Source organism: Acipenser ruthenus, chromosome 2 (assembly GCF_902713425.1).
Source record: "Acipenser ruthenus chromosome 2, fAciRut3.2 maternal haplotype, whole genome shotgun sequence".
In the NCBI taxonomy this organism is placed as follows: Eukaryota; Metazoa; Chordata; class Actinopteri; order Acipenseriformes; family Acipenseridae; genus Acipenser; species Acipenser ruthenus.
The window spans coordinates 56,191,276-56,210,083 of NC_081190.1; the positions used below are offsets into that span (position 1 = coordinate 56,191,276).

The window sequence follows — 18,808 nt, forward strand, 5'->3', positions numbered from 1 at the left end:
CGGGGCATTGATCCGTGCATTGTGTACTTGTGTCTGTCACCCAGGTCAGCCCTGCTTTATCAAAAGCAGTGTGAAAACTTGTGTACCCGACCCGCATGACACCGGGTCCTACCCGGGTAGGTTCTGACCCGGGCAGATCATGCCAGTGTGAAAGAGGCTTAAGCTTTGTGCTATGGTTTTTGAGCAAACAAAGCTGCCACACTTCCTTTTGTCAAACAGCTTGTATAGAAGAGGTTATTTTTCAAAACACTGCGTTAGAATATAAAAAAACATATTCCTGAAATGCCTCTTCTGAACTAACACACCTACTGGCATTATTGCTGAATGTAATGCGTTATTCTCTATACAGTAACCATGGGATGTTTTCTACAAAACCCTGCTGTCAATACCAATCTACGGATACACAAGGTTGTCGCGGTTGGTAACTCATGTTTTTGTGACCACAAGATACAGCCAGCTTCTGACCACAAGATACAACCAGGGCAGATACCTCTTTGGTGGGACTGTTGAACACTTTCCCTCCTCAGAAACTGCAGCAGGGAACAGACTTATTCTCTGACAGACCAAAGTCCTTTTTTATTGTATAGTTGAAGACAGTTAATCACTTTCAGATACTGTTTGAGGGCTGCTTTGTACAGTACTTTATTATACAGCTAATTCACAGGTTGTAAAATAAGGTGAATCTAATTGTTTTCTATTCTGTGGCTCAGGACAAATAAGTGGAAGATAGTGGTCATGCATGTATAGAGTTGCCATTGATTGCAGAATTTAGGCACAAAATAAGTAGCTTTAAATGTCCTTTTCATTGTTTTTTTTATGTCCGTGGTAATACAATGGCAATGAGGGCTGCACAGTGACTGATATCAGGGTTGTTTTTTTGTATTACCTGTTCAATAGCAACTGTGCCTTGGTTTCTTATTATGTAGACAAATCATTTTGCAAAATTATTTTCCAATGAGATCACAAAGAAAAAATTACAACACTGAATGAAATACCAATAAAAACAAATAAGTATACAAATCACAAGCATTAGACCTGAAACTGGACTTAATAAGATTCAGTAGATTTAAAAAGCCACTCCAGACATATGTTACTATGGAAACTAAAATATCTGTTTTCACTGCTGACAATGAGTTGCCAATATCCCTAGACAAAACCCTGAGAAGTCAAGGCTGTCAAAGACACAAAGCCTAAAAGTTGTTGAATGTAATTGGTAGCTGCAGGGCTCACCTTCATGAACATGCTGAATCCGGTTTTCAGTAAATCCGTCAGGCCTGCAGACATGTGCACTATATCCACAGGGTCAGGCCGATCTGGGTGAAATATCTCCTCCACAACCTGCTTCAGCAATGGCCTATACGTTCCCTAAAATAACATCAATACAAGTAGGGAAACAAAGTCAGCAAAATATTAAAACAGAATTCAAATAATAAACAGTTTAAAGACAATAGGATCTCCTCCTGCAGCGTTGGAAAATTCACAATGAATTTTTGGCTTAAGTTAAAATAACAGACTAAACATCCTAGTGCACTTCTAACATATTTATCTTTCACAACTGCTGAAATATCCAGATCTAACAAAGGAGCTGCTGTTTCATCCAGAATTGAAAGTACATTTAACAAAAAAAGCTTTAATGGATTATTACCACTGTACCATTGCCTGGAAATGTTAAACTCTTTTCCAGAGTTTGGGTGAATATGACAGTCCTTTTCTTTTAATATTTCCAAGTCTTTATAACCATGTTAGTTGAAGCACTCATATTACTCTTACCTTACTAATATGGCCACTGACTGGACAGTAATGCCCTGTAATTATAGTTCTATTGCCAGGGTAGAGCTGTGTTAGTGTATCTCTCTTCAGACAGGCTATTATAATAAACTGCATGTAACAGAAGACAAGTAAATAGTGGCCACAATTCAATGGTTTTGAGACATTTTAACAACAATCAGTTTTATTTAGTGCATACAAATCAAAGTGAAGCTAAAACAAAAATAAAATCCTTATTTTTAAAAGTATTGTAACAAAATGCTTGCCTTTTCAGTGTAATTTATAAAAACAGAGGATTAATTATTCCACCAGAAACAAAATACATACAAATACATGCAATAAAATGCAACACACAAATTGGCTATCAATACAAAAATCCACTCAATGTTAGTGACATACATACAGAGGTCAAGGACATTTGTGATACATCCTTCTACATTTTAGGACCTAGCTCCTGCTCTCCACAGCTTTTCCTTATGTTGTTTGATGTTTTTTTGGTATTCTACAAACCAAACAAGCTTAATAGTTGTTTTAATACTTTAAGATTGGAAGGTCTCAAGGTCAGATCTGGCTTTACACCGATGTATGTCTAAGATACCATGTTTGCAAAAACACTCTTTACACTGTGGGCCAATATCTTCTACTGAAATACCACTATGTGATGCAGCTTTGGGGTCTTTGATAACACTATGTAACACAATTTTTGTTCCTGGGTAGTAAGTGTTATTTCCTAAATGCTTATGCCTCAAAAGTATAGAAAATGGCTATTATTCCCCACAAACTTTGCTTTTGTGACCAGGACAGTGATATTTTGAAATTTACCCATTTCCAATGAGAAAACGGGCGAATTTGTGTCTTTTCGTTCACATAAAGTCAGAAAAAAACAACATATGAATCCAAATTAACATGTATTTATACTAAAGTAATACAAAAATGACTACAAAAGATTTAGAAGTGAGTAGTTTTTCGAGATTTATGATTATACTGTAAATCACTTTCACGAATCAGCCCCCAAATGTAGTCTCCCATCATGTTCTCATTATGCTGTCCTTGGTAGCGGCATTCAAAGTCCAGTATATCCTGGTGGAAGCGCTCGCCTTGCTCCTCCGAGTACGCTCCCATATTCTCCTTGAATTTATCAAGATGAGCATCAAGGATATGGACTTTGAGGGACATCCTACAGCCCATTGTGCCATAGTTCTTCACCAGAGTCTCAACCAGCTCCACATAGTTTTTCGGCCCGAACCACTGCGACAAAGCTGTTCCAAGCCGCTTTCTCCTTACTAGTGAGCTTCTTGGGGAATTCATTTCTGTTAAAATCAATTCAAAATGTAATTCTCAAAAATAAACTTTATTTCTATGGTTACAATTACAGCTGGTACTGTACAGTAATATTTGTTTAGGTTTGCAAATACCAAATTGCATTTAAAAACTATAGTGTGGACAGAGGAAGATCCAATCATATGCCTTTGTGAAGCAGATCGTTGGTCTGACGAAGACACCGGCTTTGACCTTTGCCTCAGACAGCTTAGGGAAGAAGTCTTGAAGGTACTTGAAGGCTGCCGACTCCTTATCTAGAGCTCTGACAAATTGTTTCATAGGCCCAATTTGATGTGCAGTGGTGGCATCAGCACCTTCCGGGGGTCCACCAGTGGCTCCCACTTGACGTTGTTCCTCCCCACAGAGAACTCAGTCTGCTGTGGCCAGTCCCGCCTGTGGTAGTGCGCCTTGGTGTCCCTGCTGTCCCAAAGGCAAAGATAGCAGGAAAACTTGGTAAAACCGCCTTGGAGACCCATCAGGAATGCCACCATTTTGAAGTCTCCTATGACCTCCCAGCCGTACTCATCATACTTCAAGGCGTCCAGCAAGGTCATGATGCTGTTGTAATCCTCTTTGAGGTGCACCGAGTGAGCCAGGGGAAGAGATGGGTACTTGTTACGAGTAGCACGGCTTTGAGGCTCCTGGATGAGCTGTCAATGAAGAGGCGCCACTCATTCTGGTTACAGGCGATTCCGATTGCCTCGAACAGACTGGTCACATTGTGGCAGAAGCAGAGCCCATCTTGACGGGTGAAGAAGCTGGAAAAAGGTTGGTGACGCTTCCTCTGATCTGCGACTTGCACACTTTCATCCAACAAGTTCCACTGCTTGAGCCTAGACGTCAAAAGCTCGGCATTGGACTTGGTGAGACCAAGATCTCTAATCAAGTCGTTGAGGTCTTTTTGGTTGGGGTAGTATGGGTTTCTCTCCTCAGCTCCACTTCTGAAATTGTCATCTGGATCTACAGCGTCTTCCTCGCTCTCTGACTTGCTGCTCTCTTCTAGAGACGACTGCTCTCTCTCCGGAGGAGTGGGTACAGGGAGCTCATTTTAGTGTGGTACCGGGGCGATGGATGAAGGAAGGTCCGGATACATGATAGCAGGTGCATTCTTGCCAGTCCGACGTTTGGAAGGGTCCACCATGCACAAGTAGCAGTTGCTTGAGTGGTCAGTGGGTTCCTGCCAAATTCTTGGGATAGCGAACTTCATGGCTCTCTTTTCCCCTCTGTACCATCCTACAAAAATACATTTATTTCACCCATGACTAATGTGTAAGAGATTCTCGCAACATTTTTCATATATGATATATTTTTTCAATAACATTGAAAATTGTAAAATTAAAAACTTTTACAATTTTAAAAATTTTAACAAATTTTATAACATAAAATTCCGAGCAACAATTGTCCTTCTTACCTTCCAGAGTTTTTTTGCAGTGCTCGCAGGTGAAATGAGGTGCCCAGGGTTTGTCTTGACCCCCGACAGGCATGCCGAAATATGCCTTGTAGGCCTCACACATCTTAGCAGATGCTTCCACGGAGTACTTTTTCTCTCTTGTCTTGATAAATTGGCCACAGACATAGCAAAATGCGTCTGCCGAATGCTTGCAGCCTCTTGATGCCATCTCAGAAAAATGCAGATATGTATCCACTTAGGCAGCTGGAACTAAACTGAACTGGTGGGCTTAAGGGCCCTGTATTTATACTACTATTTATATTACTGGAAAGTTCTAGAAAGTTCTAGATGTTACTCCAAGTTTACTCAGCACTGAATCTATCTGGAATGTTCTGGAAAATAGGTAAATTTCAAAATATCACTGTCCTGGTCACAAAAGCAAAGTTTGTGGGGAATAATAGCCATTTTCTATACTTTTGAGGCATAAGCAATTAGGAAATAACACTTACTACCCAGGAACCAAAAAAAAAAAAAAAAAAATTGTTACACGGTGTAAGTATTTTAGAAGTCTGACTTAAATAAATTACTGTATTGAAATATAGTAGCAGCTATTTATTAAGAAAAGCCAAGAAAGCCACCTCTTATAAGCATCACTTTTATTAACTACATACTTGGAATGGGATTAAAGCATTCTCACTATGAAGTGATTACTGGGTGTAATACCACCCAGATGGGAAATATTAGGACAATTCACTAGATTTTATGACAGTCAGGCTGTGGGATCTGTATATGAAGCATGCAGCTCCTGTGCTGGATTAAACAATGACAAATACTGTAAACTGATCAGTCAGATGTTAAAAAAAAAGTTATTAGGTCTTTAAAAACAGAATTAAAGCTGCACTGTTTCCCCCGGCAGGAGGTACCTACCAATACATACTCTTTTGTTGTTTTAGACATGTGTATACTGATTTTCTTATTACTTAAGCATGAGAACCCCAATTGTAGGGCATTACCGTCTGGTAATTGACCGTGTTGGGAAGGTAACAGACAAGGTCAACTACCAAGAAATTGTGCCTTTATTGTTATTGTAAACATTTTACATTAATTTGTTTACCATTTTTTTTCTTTCTTTCCTTTAACTTTTTTTTTAAAGATAGACATTCTATCTGTAAGTCACCTAGCATGTGGCAGAGGCCTGCAATGGAAGTTTATGTTTGGACATTTCTGAGGTGGTATGCAACTACATCAGGGCTGTAGCCAGCCATGACAGATCACAGAGGCACTTTCCCATAAACTGTGCCCCCACCATAGGTTTTTATAACACAAGTACAAAGATATGTGGAGATTATTATGGGGTTTTTTTTCTGAATATGATACTATGATATAACTAGCAGCTATATACAGAAATATAAGTCCGCTCATTCAGGAAATGCAGTGCTCGGATTGGCTTTTTTTACACAACATCATGCTGTTGTGGAGAGATCAATCTCATCTCTGTGACAGTGCAGCAGGGCAAGACCACAAAGTCAGTCCTTCAGACATGGAAGATCTTGTACAATCCTTCAAACAATTAATAATAATTGCGATGATTCCTTATTTGTTTGCATTGTAAAAGCACTATGTAAAATGCAGAGCAATTACTTTTATTCCACTGCCTTCATTCTGCACATTATTTGCTAGAGTAGAAAGAAGTCTTAGTTAAATCTGCTCATTTCACATTTTAATAAAAATAGAGTCGGCAAAAAACATATTTAAAGGCAGGTACATTCGTGAGAAATAAAACCTAAAAACTATAATTGATATACCAATATGAAATACAGAGAGTACTAAACACATCAATCAGAGCAACTGTCTATACCTGAGAGAAGTGGGGGCTATACAGAGACTCGACATAATTAAATAAAATGTAAGCATACAGCACTGTATGTCGAGAAGCACATTGCTTGATTCAACACGGAACGACCACTTAACACCCAATTTCCACTGTGTATTGACCTATTCCTCACAAAGCCAAATGTGGCCACACCGCAGAAGGCCCTATATGTATAATGCATAGCTATGTATAATACATTAGTGTCTATAGGGGGCAAGCACCCAAACCCCTACCTAAAATGACATAATAATATTCACAACCTGGGTCTTCTGAACTATTGTATAGAATTGTTCAAATGTGCATAAACTGGGTCGGCTAAACTGAGTTTACAAGCCGCTTCCACTAGTGGATTAGAACTGGAATATTAATACACTGGATTGACTAACCTGCAGACTACCAAGGGAATTTATTATTCCTTATTATTAGGCCGATATGTATTTTCTAAAACACATTATTACTTTGCCTCGCCTTGTAAAAAAAGTCGCTAATAAGCCTTGGTCATTTCGAAGCCATTCGAACACTTTTAACTAACAGCTCTGGGGGTATGAACTGAGCTGCATGGTGTCACTGTAGTCTGCAATGACAGTAATAGATTTTGAAGAGCACAGAGACTGTAGATATCAGCAGGACCTTTAATGTATGCACCCAATGAAGGATGAAATGCATTTTATTTTGCAGCAAAGCAACATGCAAGGCAGCCTAAATAAATAATAATTTATGACAGCTGGCTACGGCCTGTATTCAACATGTTTAGAGCTTTTAATTCATTGCAGAGTTCATGGCGTTAACTGTTTGTTTCTACTTTGGCCACATGTCTCAAGATGCAGACTTCAGTCATCAAATTCTCACCTGGCTGTACCTTACAGGTGTTGCCCCTTCACTAGAACGATCTGCTTCACAAAGGCATAATGATTGGATCTTCCTCTGTCCACACTATAGTTTTTAAATGCAATTTGGTATTTGCAAACCTAAACAAATATTACTGTACAGTACCAGCTGTAATTGTAACAATAGAAATAAAGTTTATTTTTGGGAATTACATTTTGAATTGATTTTAACAGAAATGGGTTAAACAGTAATGCTGAATGTTACTGAATTAAATAAATGATTAAGAAACAGAATATAGAGCTAACAACTCTATAGTCTGAACGTTCAGAGACCCCCACGCTGTCTGACACATAAGATGCTCCATTTGTGTGGCAGACAGAAATGACTTTATAGTTCTTAGCTCCAGGAGAAAGTTAATTATAAATGTCACACTTAAACATCTTCATTACTTTTTTATTTCACATATTCAGATGTGCATACATTTAAATGTTTAGCCAACTAAAACTTTTCAAACTTGACCACTTTTTTCACAACCATCTGATAAATTGTGCTAGTGACCACAAACATTAAGCATATGGATATTGTCTAAAATGTTGTCTTGAATTCTATTATTATTCCTTTGAGAGGCTTATACAGGCATTTTAGTAAATTATTTGAACAAATATTGGTTTGGTTTGGCTTGTAAAGATTAGGCTGCAATTATCCTTTCATGCTCATCAAAGTTATACCATCCCAAGTTTTTTATGGGTCTGAAACCCAAACATTGCCCCACCTAGACCTGGGATTTCACAGCTTTGTCTCCTTTAACCACTGGAATGCATTTAGAAGGGAATGCTACCCCACCCAGTAACAACAGCAGCTAGAACTCCCTCCCGCATCAGGTGTTGTTTTGAGTGCACACTTTGATGCTTCTTAGCAACCACAGATACAGTTTATTGGCAACCTAACCTATAGAATTCTAGAAAAGTATGGACTCAAACTTAATAGTCAATGTACTGGCTTTCAGCAACATATACACCTGGCTTGCAAAAAAAACGTATTTGATGTCTCACATAACATAAGCAAACAACAAAGCCTTGTGTTGTGTAAACAACACTGCAAGACACTTAGCTATTTATTATACAGTCCCTCTCTGAATTAGTCCTACTTATATAATATTATTTAGTACCTGCATGTTTGTATGGAAAGTTTTGCACATTTCTGGCAGAAATCTAACAACATTGGCTTCCATACAGGGAACATTTTTTTCAAATGACAGCGAGGACACAATGAACTGTTTGATGTGAGACATAAAATATTATTTAATTTGAGGCATCTGCCTCAGATACCCTTAGGCACAGACTTCTTTGTGAAACCTATAGGAGAGATTATTTGAATGCCTAAAATAAAATCACACTGTGCTCCAGATCGTTGCCACAGTGTTTAATACACAAGCCCGGGGCAGGTACGATTTGCCCTAGTTCTCTGAACAAAATGCACAAAGAAAGTAACTGATCAATCAGAAACATTTGGAGATGGAGAAATGAAAAATACATAATACTTCTAAATGTATGTAATTCAGTTATGTACAAAAAAAAATAAAAAATTAAAGCTTTTTAAAACTATTATGAAAATCAGTATGTAAGGATGTGGTAATCCCTTTTCAATGTACTTCAGAAATACAACAAAACTAATTAATTTAACAAACAGATGTAAGCACCAACAGAGCTGGAGCTGGGGTTATAGTAAGACCCAGACTTATTCATACAACCCAAAACATCCGCTAAACATTATTTGACAAAATGTTGTTTCACCTGTTACAAAGGCTTAGGAGGATCAAGAGAATATGTCTGTTGTAAATTCTAACCCTGATGTCTGGAAAGAAAAGTATAACCACTCAAGGGCAAAAAAGAAAAGACAGGATCTCCTGTTCAATGCATTGTGTAGCATGACTGCTAATCATTCACATTTAAAAACAGGATCTCAGATGACAACCATGAAAAGTAGCCACATTAACAATCCTCCTCAGGTTAACAATGACACAGTTGCTACATTGACACAGTGCCTACAAATCTTCAGGATTCTAGTTTTGTCAAGATCCCATCTGTACTCAGCTCTGCTGCAATCAGTGTCTTGTTTCAAAATGAGTGGGTCAAGAATCTTCACATCAGGTGCTCCCTTAGCACCATTAGTTTTTCCACAGGGTCTGTGGGTCGTTCTGCATATGCAGAGTTCGGTTTTCCACTGAACGACATTCGAAATGTCCCAACACTATACGATTCTCTTTTTTAAAATCATATGCTGTCTTTTTAAAAGCTGTCCTCAAATGTAAAATCTAAGATTGATGTGCAGAATTATCCTGGGTTTAAAAGGCATGTTGTATGCAGACAGGCTAAAAGAATTGAATCTATTCAGTCTTGAACAAAGAAGACTATGCGGCGATCTGATTCAAACATTCAAAATCCTAAATGGTATAGACAATGTTGACCCAGGGGACTTCTTTGACCTGAAAAAAGAAACAAGGACCAGGGGTCACAAATGGAGATTAGATAAAGGGGCATTCAGAACAGAAAATAGGAGGCACTTTTTTACACAGAGAAGTGCGAGGGTCTGGAACGAACTCCCCAGTAATGTTTTTGAAGCTGAAACCCTGGAATCCTTCAAAAAGCTGCTTGATGAGATTCTGGGATCAATAAGCTACTAACAACCAAACGAGCAAGATGGGCTGAATGGCCTCCTCTCGTTTGTAAACTTTCTTATGTTCTTATGTTCTTAAATAAATCCCTCTCTTGACGTGGTTTGCCATCAGAGCAGGTGAGGTGACAAGCTGAAAGCTCACAGCCAAATGGTTCCTTCAGGATAACAGGGATATTGTAACAAACTAGCAAACAGCAAGGACCTTTCCCCTCAGGACCATGGTGACAATGCGACCAGTATGCAGAATTAATGTCAACATCAACATATGCAAAGCAAAATGTTAAGCTTTAAACAACCAAGTACAATAAAAATACAGACCATTAATATAAAGACAGAATTTAACATATTAAAGCAGGTTGAAAAGTCAAGGTCATCTGAATACATAACTGTATTCTTTATGGAAGCAAAAACATTGTTAATAGTTTTTTTTTTTTTTTTTAATTTAATAATTAATAGGTGAAACATTGTTAAAATGTATTTTTTAAAAATAATTAACAGGTGAAAACAACAACTTTATAAACTTAATAACCAGAATTATAATATTGCATTTTTACATGGAGTTCAGAAAAAAAAAGACTTTTACACTTTGAGTCTGCAGAACAACAGACATTCGTTTTTTAACATGACATTCCTAAACCCTTGTCAAAGCTAGTCACGCAACACTCAAGAGCGCCTGAAACAGAGCCCATTACTGTAGCTTATTGGCAAACATAAAGCATCTGTTTAATATCCAGAAACTGCTGCAGTCGGAGAAATCCAAAAACAATCAGATTTTAATACACCAGGGAGACTAAGCTTTTGATTAAAAGGAAAGAGATCTAAATATAGGCAGGTTTAACTGCTACAGTATGCTGTTCCCTACTATGCAGGGGCACAACTATAATTTTACACTGCACGCGCCACAGCATCACACCAAATACCATATAGTAAAACTCTTGAGAAATGTTACGAATGAAAAGTTGTTAGAGAATTAATTAGAATGTTTCATTAAACAGATAAGACAGAAATATACTGAAGATGAAAGTTAAATGACATTTCTGGCTATTGTAAATTACCTAGAAACGCTAGTCTAAACAATACCCTCCTTTTCCATTCAATAACTTTAGATTTGTGCAACACGTCTTTTTGACTTTATTTAGCGTGACCAGACATCCTGGTTTGACCGGGACCGTCCTCTTTTCCCACAAACTGTCCCAACACTTTCTCCCCAAACCTTAAAAAAGTGCCGGTTTGCAACGGAGACAGATAGTAATTACGTAAACAATTGCGAATAATATTTACATATCGTTCCAGAATCATATTTTTCATGTAGGTTACCATGCTAAATTAGAAGTACACAAAATGTTTGAAACTAGGGGTAAAAATAGCAGTAGATATGTTTATAACATATAGTTAAACGTGGCCAAAAATTGGAAAGGGACGGTGCAGTGGCTGTGCACAGGTTGTTGTTATTTGTAAATTTAATGTTAAAATAGTAATAGTGATAAAAGTACTATATTCTGTTCACAGACACATTTGTGTGTCCAAGTTTCAGGGGACTTAATAAAAATGCTTGAAATCTGATAAATGGTTATAGTTTTTTGATACAACAAATGTGCATTTAATTTATATATCTGCAATGAACTTTGTTTTAAAAAAAGGCTATACATAACTTAAATTCAAACTGCAGGTCACCCAGCCAAATTGGTGGGTGGTATCAAATGTGACTGAAAATTGAAATACTTTTTGAAGGAGTCGACTGGAGGAGGGAGTTTAGATATTTACACAGATCTACTGAAAGACACTTTTTAAAAAGTTTGTTTAGTGAACTACCGGTAATATTTATTTATTTGAGCTTTTTTCATACTTTAAGAATGAATTACCAAGAGCATTAAATGAAACACTTCCATGTGGAGAGGATGTGCAGCAGGCTAACTCATTGTGACATTTTACCTCTGGAGGTCTAGGTTTGAATCCAGCAAACTTGTCACAAGTGAAACGAGCTTCTTGATTTAATAGTTGCCACAGCAGACATTGGCAGGGTTTCCATGGAATAAGTCTCACCTTTTTCTCACGCTATTTTGGTAGTACCTTTCGGGTGGTGTGGGTTTCCATGTAGTTTTCTTTTAGCCAGAGAAATTCACCTTCCACATATATAATATATACAAGTTTTCCTACAGAACCGTAGCTTCAGCAAATCTGATCTTTATAGCCGACAAACAGCTAATACCTAATACCAGCACTTTAGGCGAATGATTATCCAGTCAAAATGTTTAGTACAGTAAATCTACCATAGGCTACCCTACTCGCCCACTTTTCCCACTACATATTATTCCTATAATAATAATAATAATAATAATAATAATAATAATAATAATAGTAAGGCTCTCGCCAGTAGAATGCGGTTATATATACTGTATATATTTTTTGTTCTTGTTGTTATCGTGGATCCAGTATAACGGTAGTCCATACCTGTTGAACACATTTCTATAGATGCTAATCCACTGGGACTTTCTGGAACTTCATTCATAAGCTGATGTGAAGCCCTGTATTTATCTTTTTGAACACATTCGTTGAACAAACAGTTTTTTTTTCATGTTTCTGTTCTTTTAAAACAAATCTTGCTCAATGAATTAGGTTTAAGAGATTGTACCTCAAGCCTGGTGCTGTCGGTAGCCCGCAGCAATATACAGCTATGCTAATTAAATACATATTGTGGTACAAACATGACTTTTTTCCTTGGTAGGTACCCATGATAGATGCTACTTAAGGCTAGTGTACAATGCATTGCATCTTATTGCTAAGGGACAGAAAAGTCTAGGCTTAAAGCAATGAGCTATCTGTAAAAGCTTTTGTTTCGAGATGTATCTAATTGCTGTCAACTGGATACAACCTCAGAATAACATTTGCCATACCAAGTAAAAACAACTCTGTAAACCTAACCTCACAGTTAAAAGAAAATGTTCTTACAATATATTACTTGGAAAACAATTGATGACTTTTCATTTCTTCCAGTTTAAACACTGCCATAGATCAGAAATGTGTTTTGATGATAAGCAGCTGCTGGTTGCGGTTAACAAAATAGGATGTACTTGCCTGATGCACACTGTCCCCTGGACTGTACACAGCTCTGAACTGCTTCATGTGTGCTCTGGATTTCGTTACCCCCCTCAGGGTTTCAAACATCTTATCCACAGCAATGTGTGCCTTGTCAAGCGTCAGCTCAGTAGAGGACAAACATCCTTAAAAAAAAATAATAATAAATTAAAATAACACAGTATATATATATATATATATATATATATATATATATATATATATATATATATATATATATTAGTGCCTTGAAAGTCTTCACACCCTTGAACTTTTTTCATATGCTGCTGCCTAAAAAATACAATTCAAAATGCATTAAAGTAGGAGTTTGTTTCACTGATCTACACACCATCATCTACACTTTCAACGTGAAAGAACATTTATAGAACTATTCAAAAAGTAATTAAAAATAAAAAACCAAAAAGTCTTTATTGAATTAGTCTTCACACCCCTTCCCCTTGAGTGAATACTTGGTGCAAGCACCTTTTGCAGCAATAACAGCCATGAGTCGTTTTGGATAAGTGTCTACCAACTTAGCACAGCGGGATAATGCAGTTTTTGCCCATTCTTCTTGGCAGAATAGCTCAAGCTCTTTCAAGTTGGCTGGGGATCGTCTGTGGACTGCAGTCTTCAAGTCTTGCCACAGATTTTCTATCGGATTCAGGTCTGGGCTTAGACTAGGCCACTCGAGGACATTCACTTTCTTTTTGCTGAGCCACTCCATTGTTGCTTTTGCTTTGTGCTTAGGATCATTGTCCTGCTGAAAGGTGAATCTTCTCCCCAGTCCAGGTCTCTGGCAGACTGGAACAGGTTTTCATCCAGGATCTGCCTGTACTTTGCACCATCCATCTTTCCCTCGATCTTCACAAGCCTCCCTGTCCCCGCTGCTGTAAAGCATCCCCAAAACATAATGCTGCCACCACCATGCTTTACTGTAGGGATGGTGTTAGCAGGGTGATGTGCCGTGTTTGGTTTACGCCACACATATTGCTTAGCATTTAGACCAGAATGTTCCACTTTGGTCTCATCAGACCACAAAACCTTCTCCCACATGCATGCAGTGTCCCCTAAGTGTTTCTTTGCAAAAGCTATGAGGCACATCATATGGCTTTTTTTCAGTAGTGGCTTCCTTCTTGCCACCCTCCCATACAGGCCATGTTTGTGGAGTACTCTTGAAATTGGGGAAAATGTTGACCGTTCAACAATCTCAGCCAGAGACCTCTGTAGTTCTTTTAAAGTAATCTTAGGCCTCACAGTGACCTCCCTCAGCAGTTTCCTTAAGCCACGGCTACTGACTTTGGAGGGACGGCCTGATCGAGGCAGTGTTTAGGTGGTGCCAAACTGTTTCCACTTTACAATGATGGACCTGACAGTGCCCCAAGGGATATTCAAAGACATTGAAAGTTTCTTATAGCCTTCCCCCAATCTGTACCTTTCAATAACTTTATCCCGGAGTTCTTTTGGCAGCTCCTTGTTCGGCATGTTTTGCCATTTGCTTCAAATTCACTTCATACAACAGAAACAGCTTGATTCTTCATCCAGGAGTATTCAAATCAGTTGAACTGCTTTGATTGGACACAGGTGGGCTCTATTTAACTTATTATGTGCCTTGTGAAGGCAATTTGTTGTACCTGAGCTAATTTGGGTTTGCTATGACAAAGGGGGTGAAGACTTATGCAATGAAGACTTTTTGGTTTTTTATTTTTAATTACTTTTTGAATAGTTCTATAAATGTTCTTTCACGTTGAAAGTGTAGATGATGTTGTGTAGATCAGTGAAACAAACTCCTACTTTAATGCATTTTGAATTGTATTTTTTAGGCAGCAGAATGTGAAAAATGTTCAAGGGTCTGAAGACTTTTTCAAGGCACTGTATATATGTTTTCATTAAAATGGTTAATAACAGCTAATCTATCAAACAAAGTCTAGCAAGGTCTAGTTTGTACATCCTGGCATAACATGCTGTGATTTAATGTTTGTTTAGCACATTGTGAGCAGTTGCAGTAGTTTATCCAAGGTACGGCTCTCGTGGCACGGTCATCCTGCTGGCACATACTACTTGATCGCTGTTGGGTTTGAACCCCGTAACCACGCACATCAATGTCACCCTTGACGTTGTACCACCTGGATTACTTCTGTTCTTTACAGCAGCACATGTTAAGTGGCAGTGTTCCTAAGTTATAATGATAAAACAAGTCAGCATTTCATTACAATAAGAATCTGTGTAGTATGTTACTTGGTCAAAAGACTAGCCAGGTGACATTACCCTTATAAAACTCAAGGAAGATCATTTTACAGTTCAATTGGCTTCTCTTGTGCATTTACTTTACTATGCCTTAATGTGCTTTCCCATTCTTTCACTACACTTACATTAGGGCATACCACAGTTGCCTTTTATACTGACCACAAAGTGTTGCATTTTAAATAACTTATTAATACTTTTCAGCTTTATTAGCGAATTTACAAGCAAACCAAGTAAAACCAAGTAGTTGCAGCAATTTTTATTTTTATTTTTTTAATGAGAAAACTGATACATAAAAAGAAACGATCTGTAAATGATACTGGAACATGTTTAATAATATTACAATCTATAGCCGAGAGGATTAAAAAGTACCAAAAAATAAAGAAAATTATAATTCCAAAACAACTCACTGAACATGTGCTGTTTGAATGATCAGAGGAGACACAGGTTTTTTCTTTGCCAAGAGTAAAAGAAGTGAATGTTTACTGAGTTTAAGCTGGGCAGAGAACATGAACAGTAGAAACATGTCAGTAGGCTGAACTTTGCTAGATCCAAACATGTAATATATTATTGAAACTGCTCACACTGTGCTTAAAGATAATAGTACAACATGAGCAAAATTATTTCTAATAAAGTTTAATGACTACTTTTCTGAGAGGCAACTCCAACTCCAGAACAAAACTCAAGAAACGTCTTAGTTGTTGAAAAGATCTGTTATATTTTCTTTGTTCTAAGTAGCTAGTTTTGTAAAGTAAAAAAAAAAAACCTTTTTGATTGGGCCAGATTCACATTATTTTTCAGTTTTTATCAATATGTAGTACCTTAGTTGAAGTCTTTCTTTACATCTGATGTTAAATGTAATTTAAAGTTTTGATGAGTAAGCGATAATGGACAGGAATGCACATCTTGTAAACATGGTCATGCTTTTACTTTTACACAGTGAGAAAGGGGACATCCCAACACTGCACATATAACATCTGTCTAAATACATCTCTATTTGAGTTTTATTTATAATGGATTTTAGGATTTTACTTCAAAGGGTTTAAATAAGGGGCCTCAACCTTTTAATTGTAAAGGGAGCATATGTGGCTCATGTAGGCTACAGACCGAGCACATCTATAGTATTTCTGTTAATGTCAGTTCTATATTCTAATTAGCCAATCATAAACACAAAATGTGTATTTACTAGCAGTAAGTACAGTAGCAAATTAACTGTCCTGTCTCTATGTGAACTGGGGAATACCACTATTAACCCAGTACTAGGATTTAAGGAATGTAGTTTTTACCACATCTGTAGTTTGTAGAAATGCAATTTTTGACATACTATACTGTACAGTTTTCTTATGTAGCTTGTGACTGGATTTGTAGACTGTTATCTTGCCACTAGAACCATGTTACTGTGCATGTAGAGAGAGGAGGTGTAGAGAGTGGTGATGTATGCATTTAATTTACCAGTTGAAACAATGGTAATTAAAGCTTTGTGAACAGGGGCCACTGTCGAAATGCAAGACTATGCATGGAGCAATAATCCTCATAATGTAGTCTCTGTTGCTTTTCTCAAAGGAAAAAAAAAATTATTGCTGCTGTACAGTTTTTATGTTGGTGTGACATATAGGACAGTCTAATGTAAAACGACACGATACTGTATTTCTAGTAAGCAGGGAAAAGTCAAAAATGATTCTTTATCTACACCATTTGTTGGTTAAAAAAAAACACATACCACACATACTGTACACATAATCACACACAATCTAATTAAAAGTTCCTAAAACAGGAAACAGTAAAATATGGCAAAAACAAAGGGAAAACGCCCCCCAAAAAATAAATACAAATAAATGTGTATGTTTTGCTTCTCGAGCCTGGCACCTGCTACATCAGCAAGCCTGCAATGGGAAGATGAAAGTATAATTTGGGAGAAAGGAAACTCCTCCCCACCATAATGACAGCCTCCACCAAAAGACTGGCACAAAACAAAGCCACGTTCTTGGTTTTTAAGGCTGCTGCGGCTAAGGAGCGGATATTGAATCCAGATGAGTTTCCAACATTTTACTCGCTGAATGAAAGGAGTTAGCGTGAGAAGAAGGTTTGAACTACAGCCAAAACATACAGCTCCACAGAGGACTAGTAGCGTGACCTGTGGAGGTACAATTTGCAGTTTGACGTGATTACAATGAAAATGTCAGAAACAAGACCAGGTGTCGTTTCTTAAAACAGCAAGGCGTTATGCAGGAATGATTTTTGACCCTCTCACGCAAAAAAGGCACCTTCCTTTGCTTTAATGCACTGGGCTGGATTGCTTTGATGTCGGACTGATAAATTCTAGATGGAAGGGTATTTGGTTACAGTGTTCTAAGCCTGTTAATTTAGTGTAAAACGGGGAACTATGTGAGCAGACAAAAAACCACCATGCAGGAATAAAAAAAAAAACATCTCAGAGGAATGAACATAGTGCTCATCTTTGTACAGTATTGTCCTAGTTAATGCAGGATAAGAACTTTATTGAAAGCTATTTTACAACTTAAACTGGTTTTTCATCATTTACTCTGATGCCAATTCCCAAATACTGCCTTGATTAATGAATACTACTTACAGTATTTCCAATGTGTGTTTTTTTTTTTTTTAGGGCATCCTGGCAGACAGCGGGAATAGCCCAATACATATAACACAGTATACTTCATACATCTGGAATAGGATGTTAAGACATAGTCATGCTGTTGGTACCTTTGAAGCATTCTGTCTCAGTGGAGTACTTTCATTTTACTGCTTAAATGGCATTTATTAGAAACTACAGATGAAACTGAGACTACAAAGCAAAATGTAACTTACTTAAAGGACTTGTGAACTGCAGTAAATTGTGCAAGGATTGGATTGAATTACCTAGACTGAGGTAGTTTTCAACAAGTTTATAATATACAAAGGATTTGTAAAACTTTTATCTTGTCACTAGTACACTGTGTAATAATGTTAGAATCATTTTCATCTAGATGAAGGTTGATGGATTTCCGTGGTGTATATCTAATGCAATGAAACTGTTATTAATTGTAAAGGTCACATCTGTATATAGTAACAGAAAAATCAGTTGTAAAAATCTGTTTACAAATACAATTTAGCTTAGTCTACTATCTGCTATTCACTGTGCACAGATGTGATCTTTGAAATGATTTGACATTTTCTTTTGTTAGATATTTCTGAGAAACACAAATCACTGACTGACCCAGTTCCAGTTAATAATTAAGGCATAATGTGGAAATAATATGCAAGATGTGAATGGGCACAGCCTGTTCCCTCTGTACAACAAAAAATGTCACATAATAACAAATACATTAGAAACCACAGAAACAGAATATAAAACACAAATTCAAATTATCCGGTGACACCTAGTCATATACTGTACTCTACAAGTAGCACTTCTGTGAAGGTTTTAATAATTGACTGTTTAGTAAAATTCTGTCACACAGAAACTACAGCACAATAGTCAGCACTGCGGTTCTTGTTTGTATGCATTCATGCATTCACATTGTAGTCAAGGAACATATATGAAAATAATTCCAAAATGAAGGTGAATAACTGCTAATCATTGACCACATAATGACAAAGTAGGCATCTTCTATTAGGAGCGTTTGCTCTGATTAAAATGG

The 18,808-nt window shown here is 37.3% G+C and overlaps 1 protein-coding gene across 1 annotated transcript in view; it reads right to left on the reverse strand.

Annotated features, from left to right (window-relative positions):
• The window catches only part of LOC117408661 (sec1 family domain-containing protein 2), a 208,588-nt gene that overhangs the window by 14,294 nt on the left and 175,486 nt on the right, over positions 1-18,808 (reverse strand). Inside the window, exons 6-7 of the mRNA XM_034013856.3 lie at positions 12,930-13,075; positions 1,231-1,365 (exon numbers count right to left, since the gene is read on the reverse strand). Of these exons, the coding sequence (XP_033869747.3) occupies positions 1,231-1,365; positions 12,930-13,075 (281 nt within the window). The remainder of the gene's footprint in view (positions 1-1,230; positions 1,366-12,929; positions 13,076-18,808) is intronic.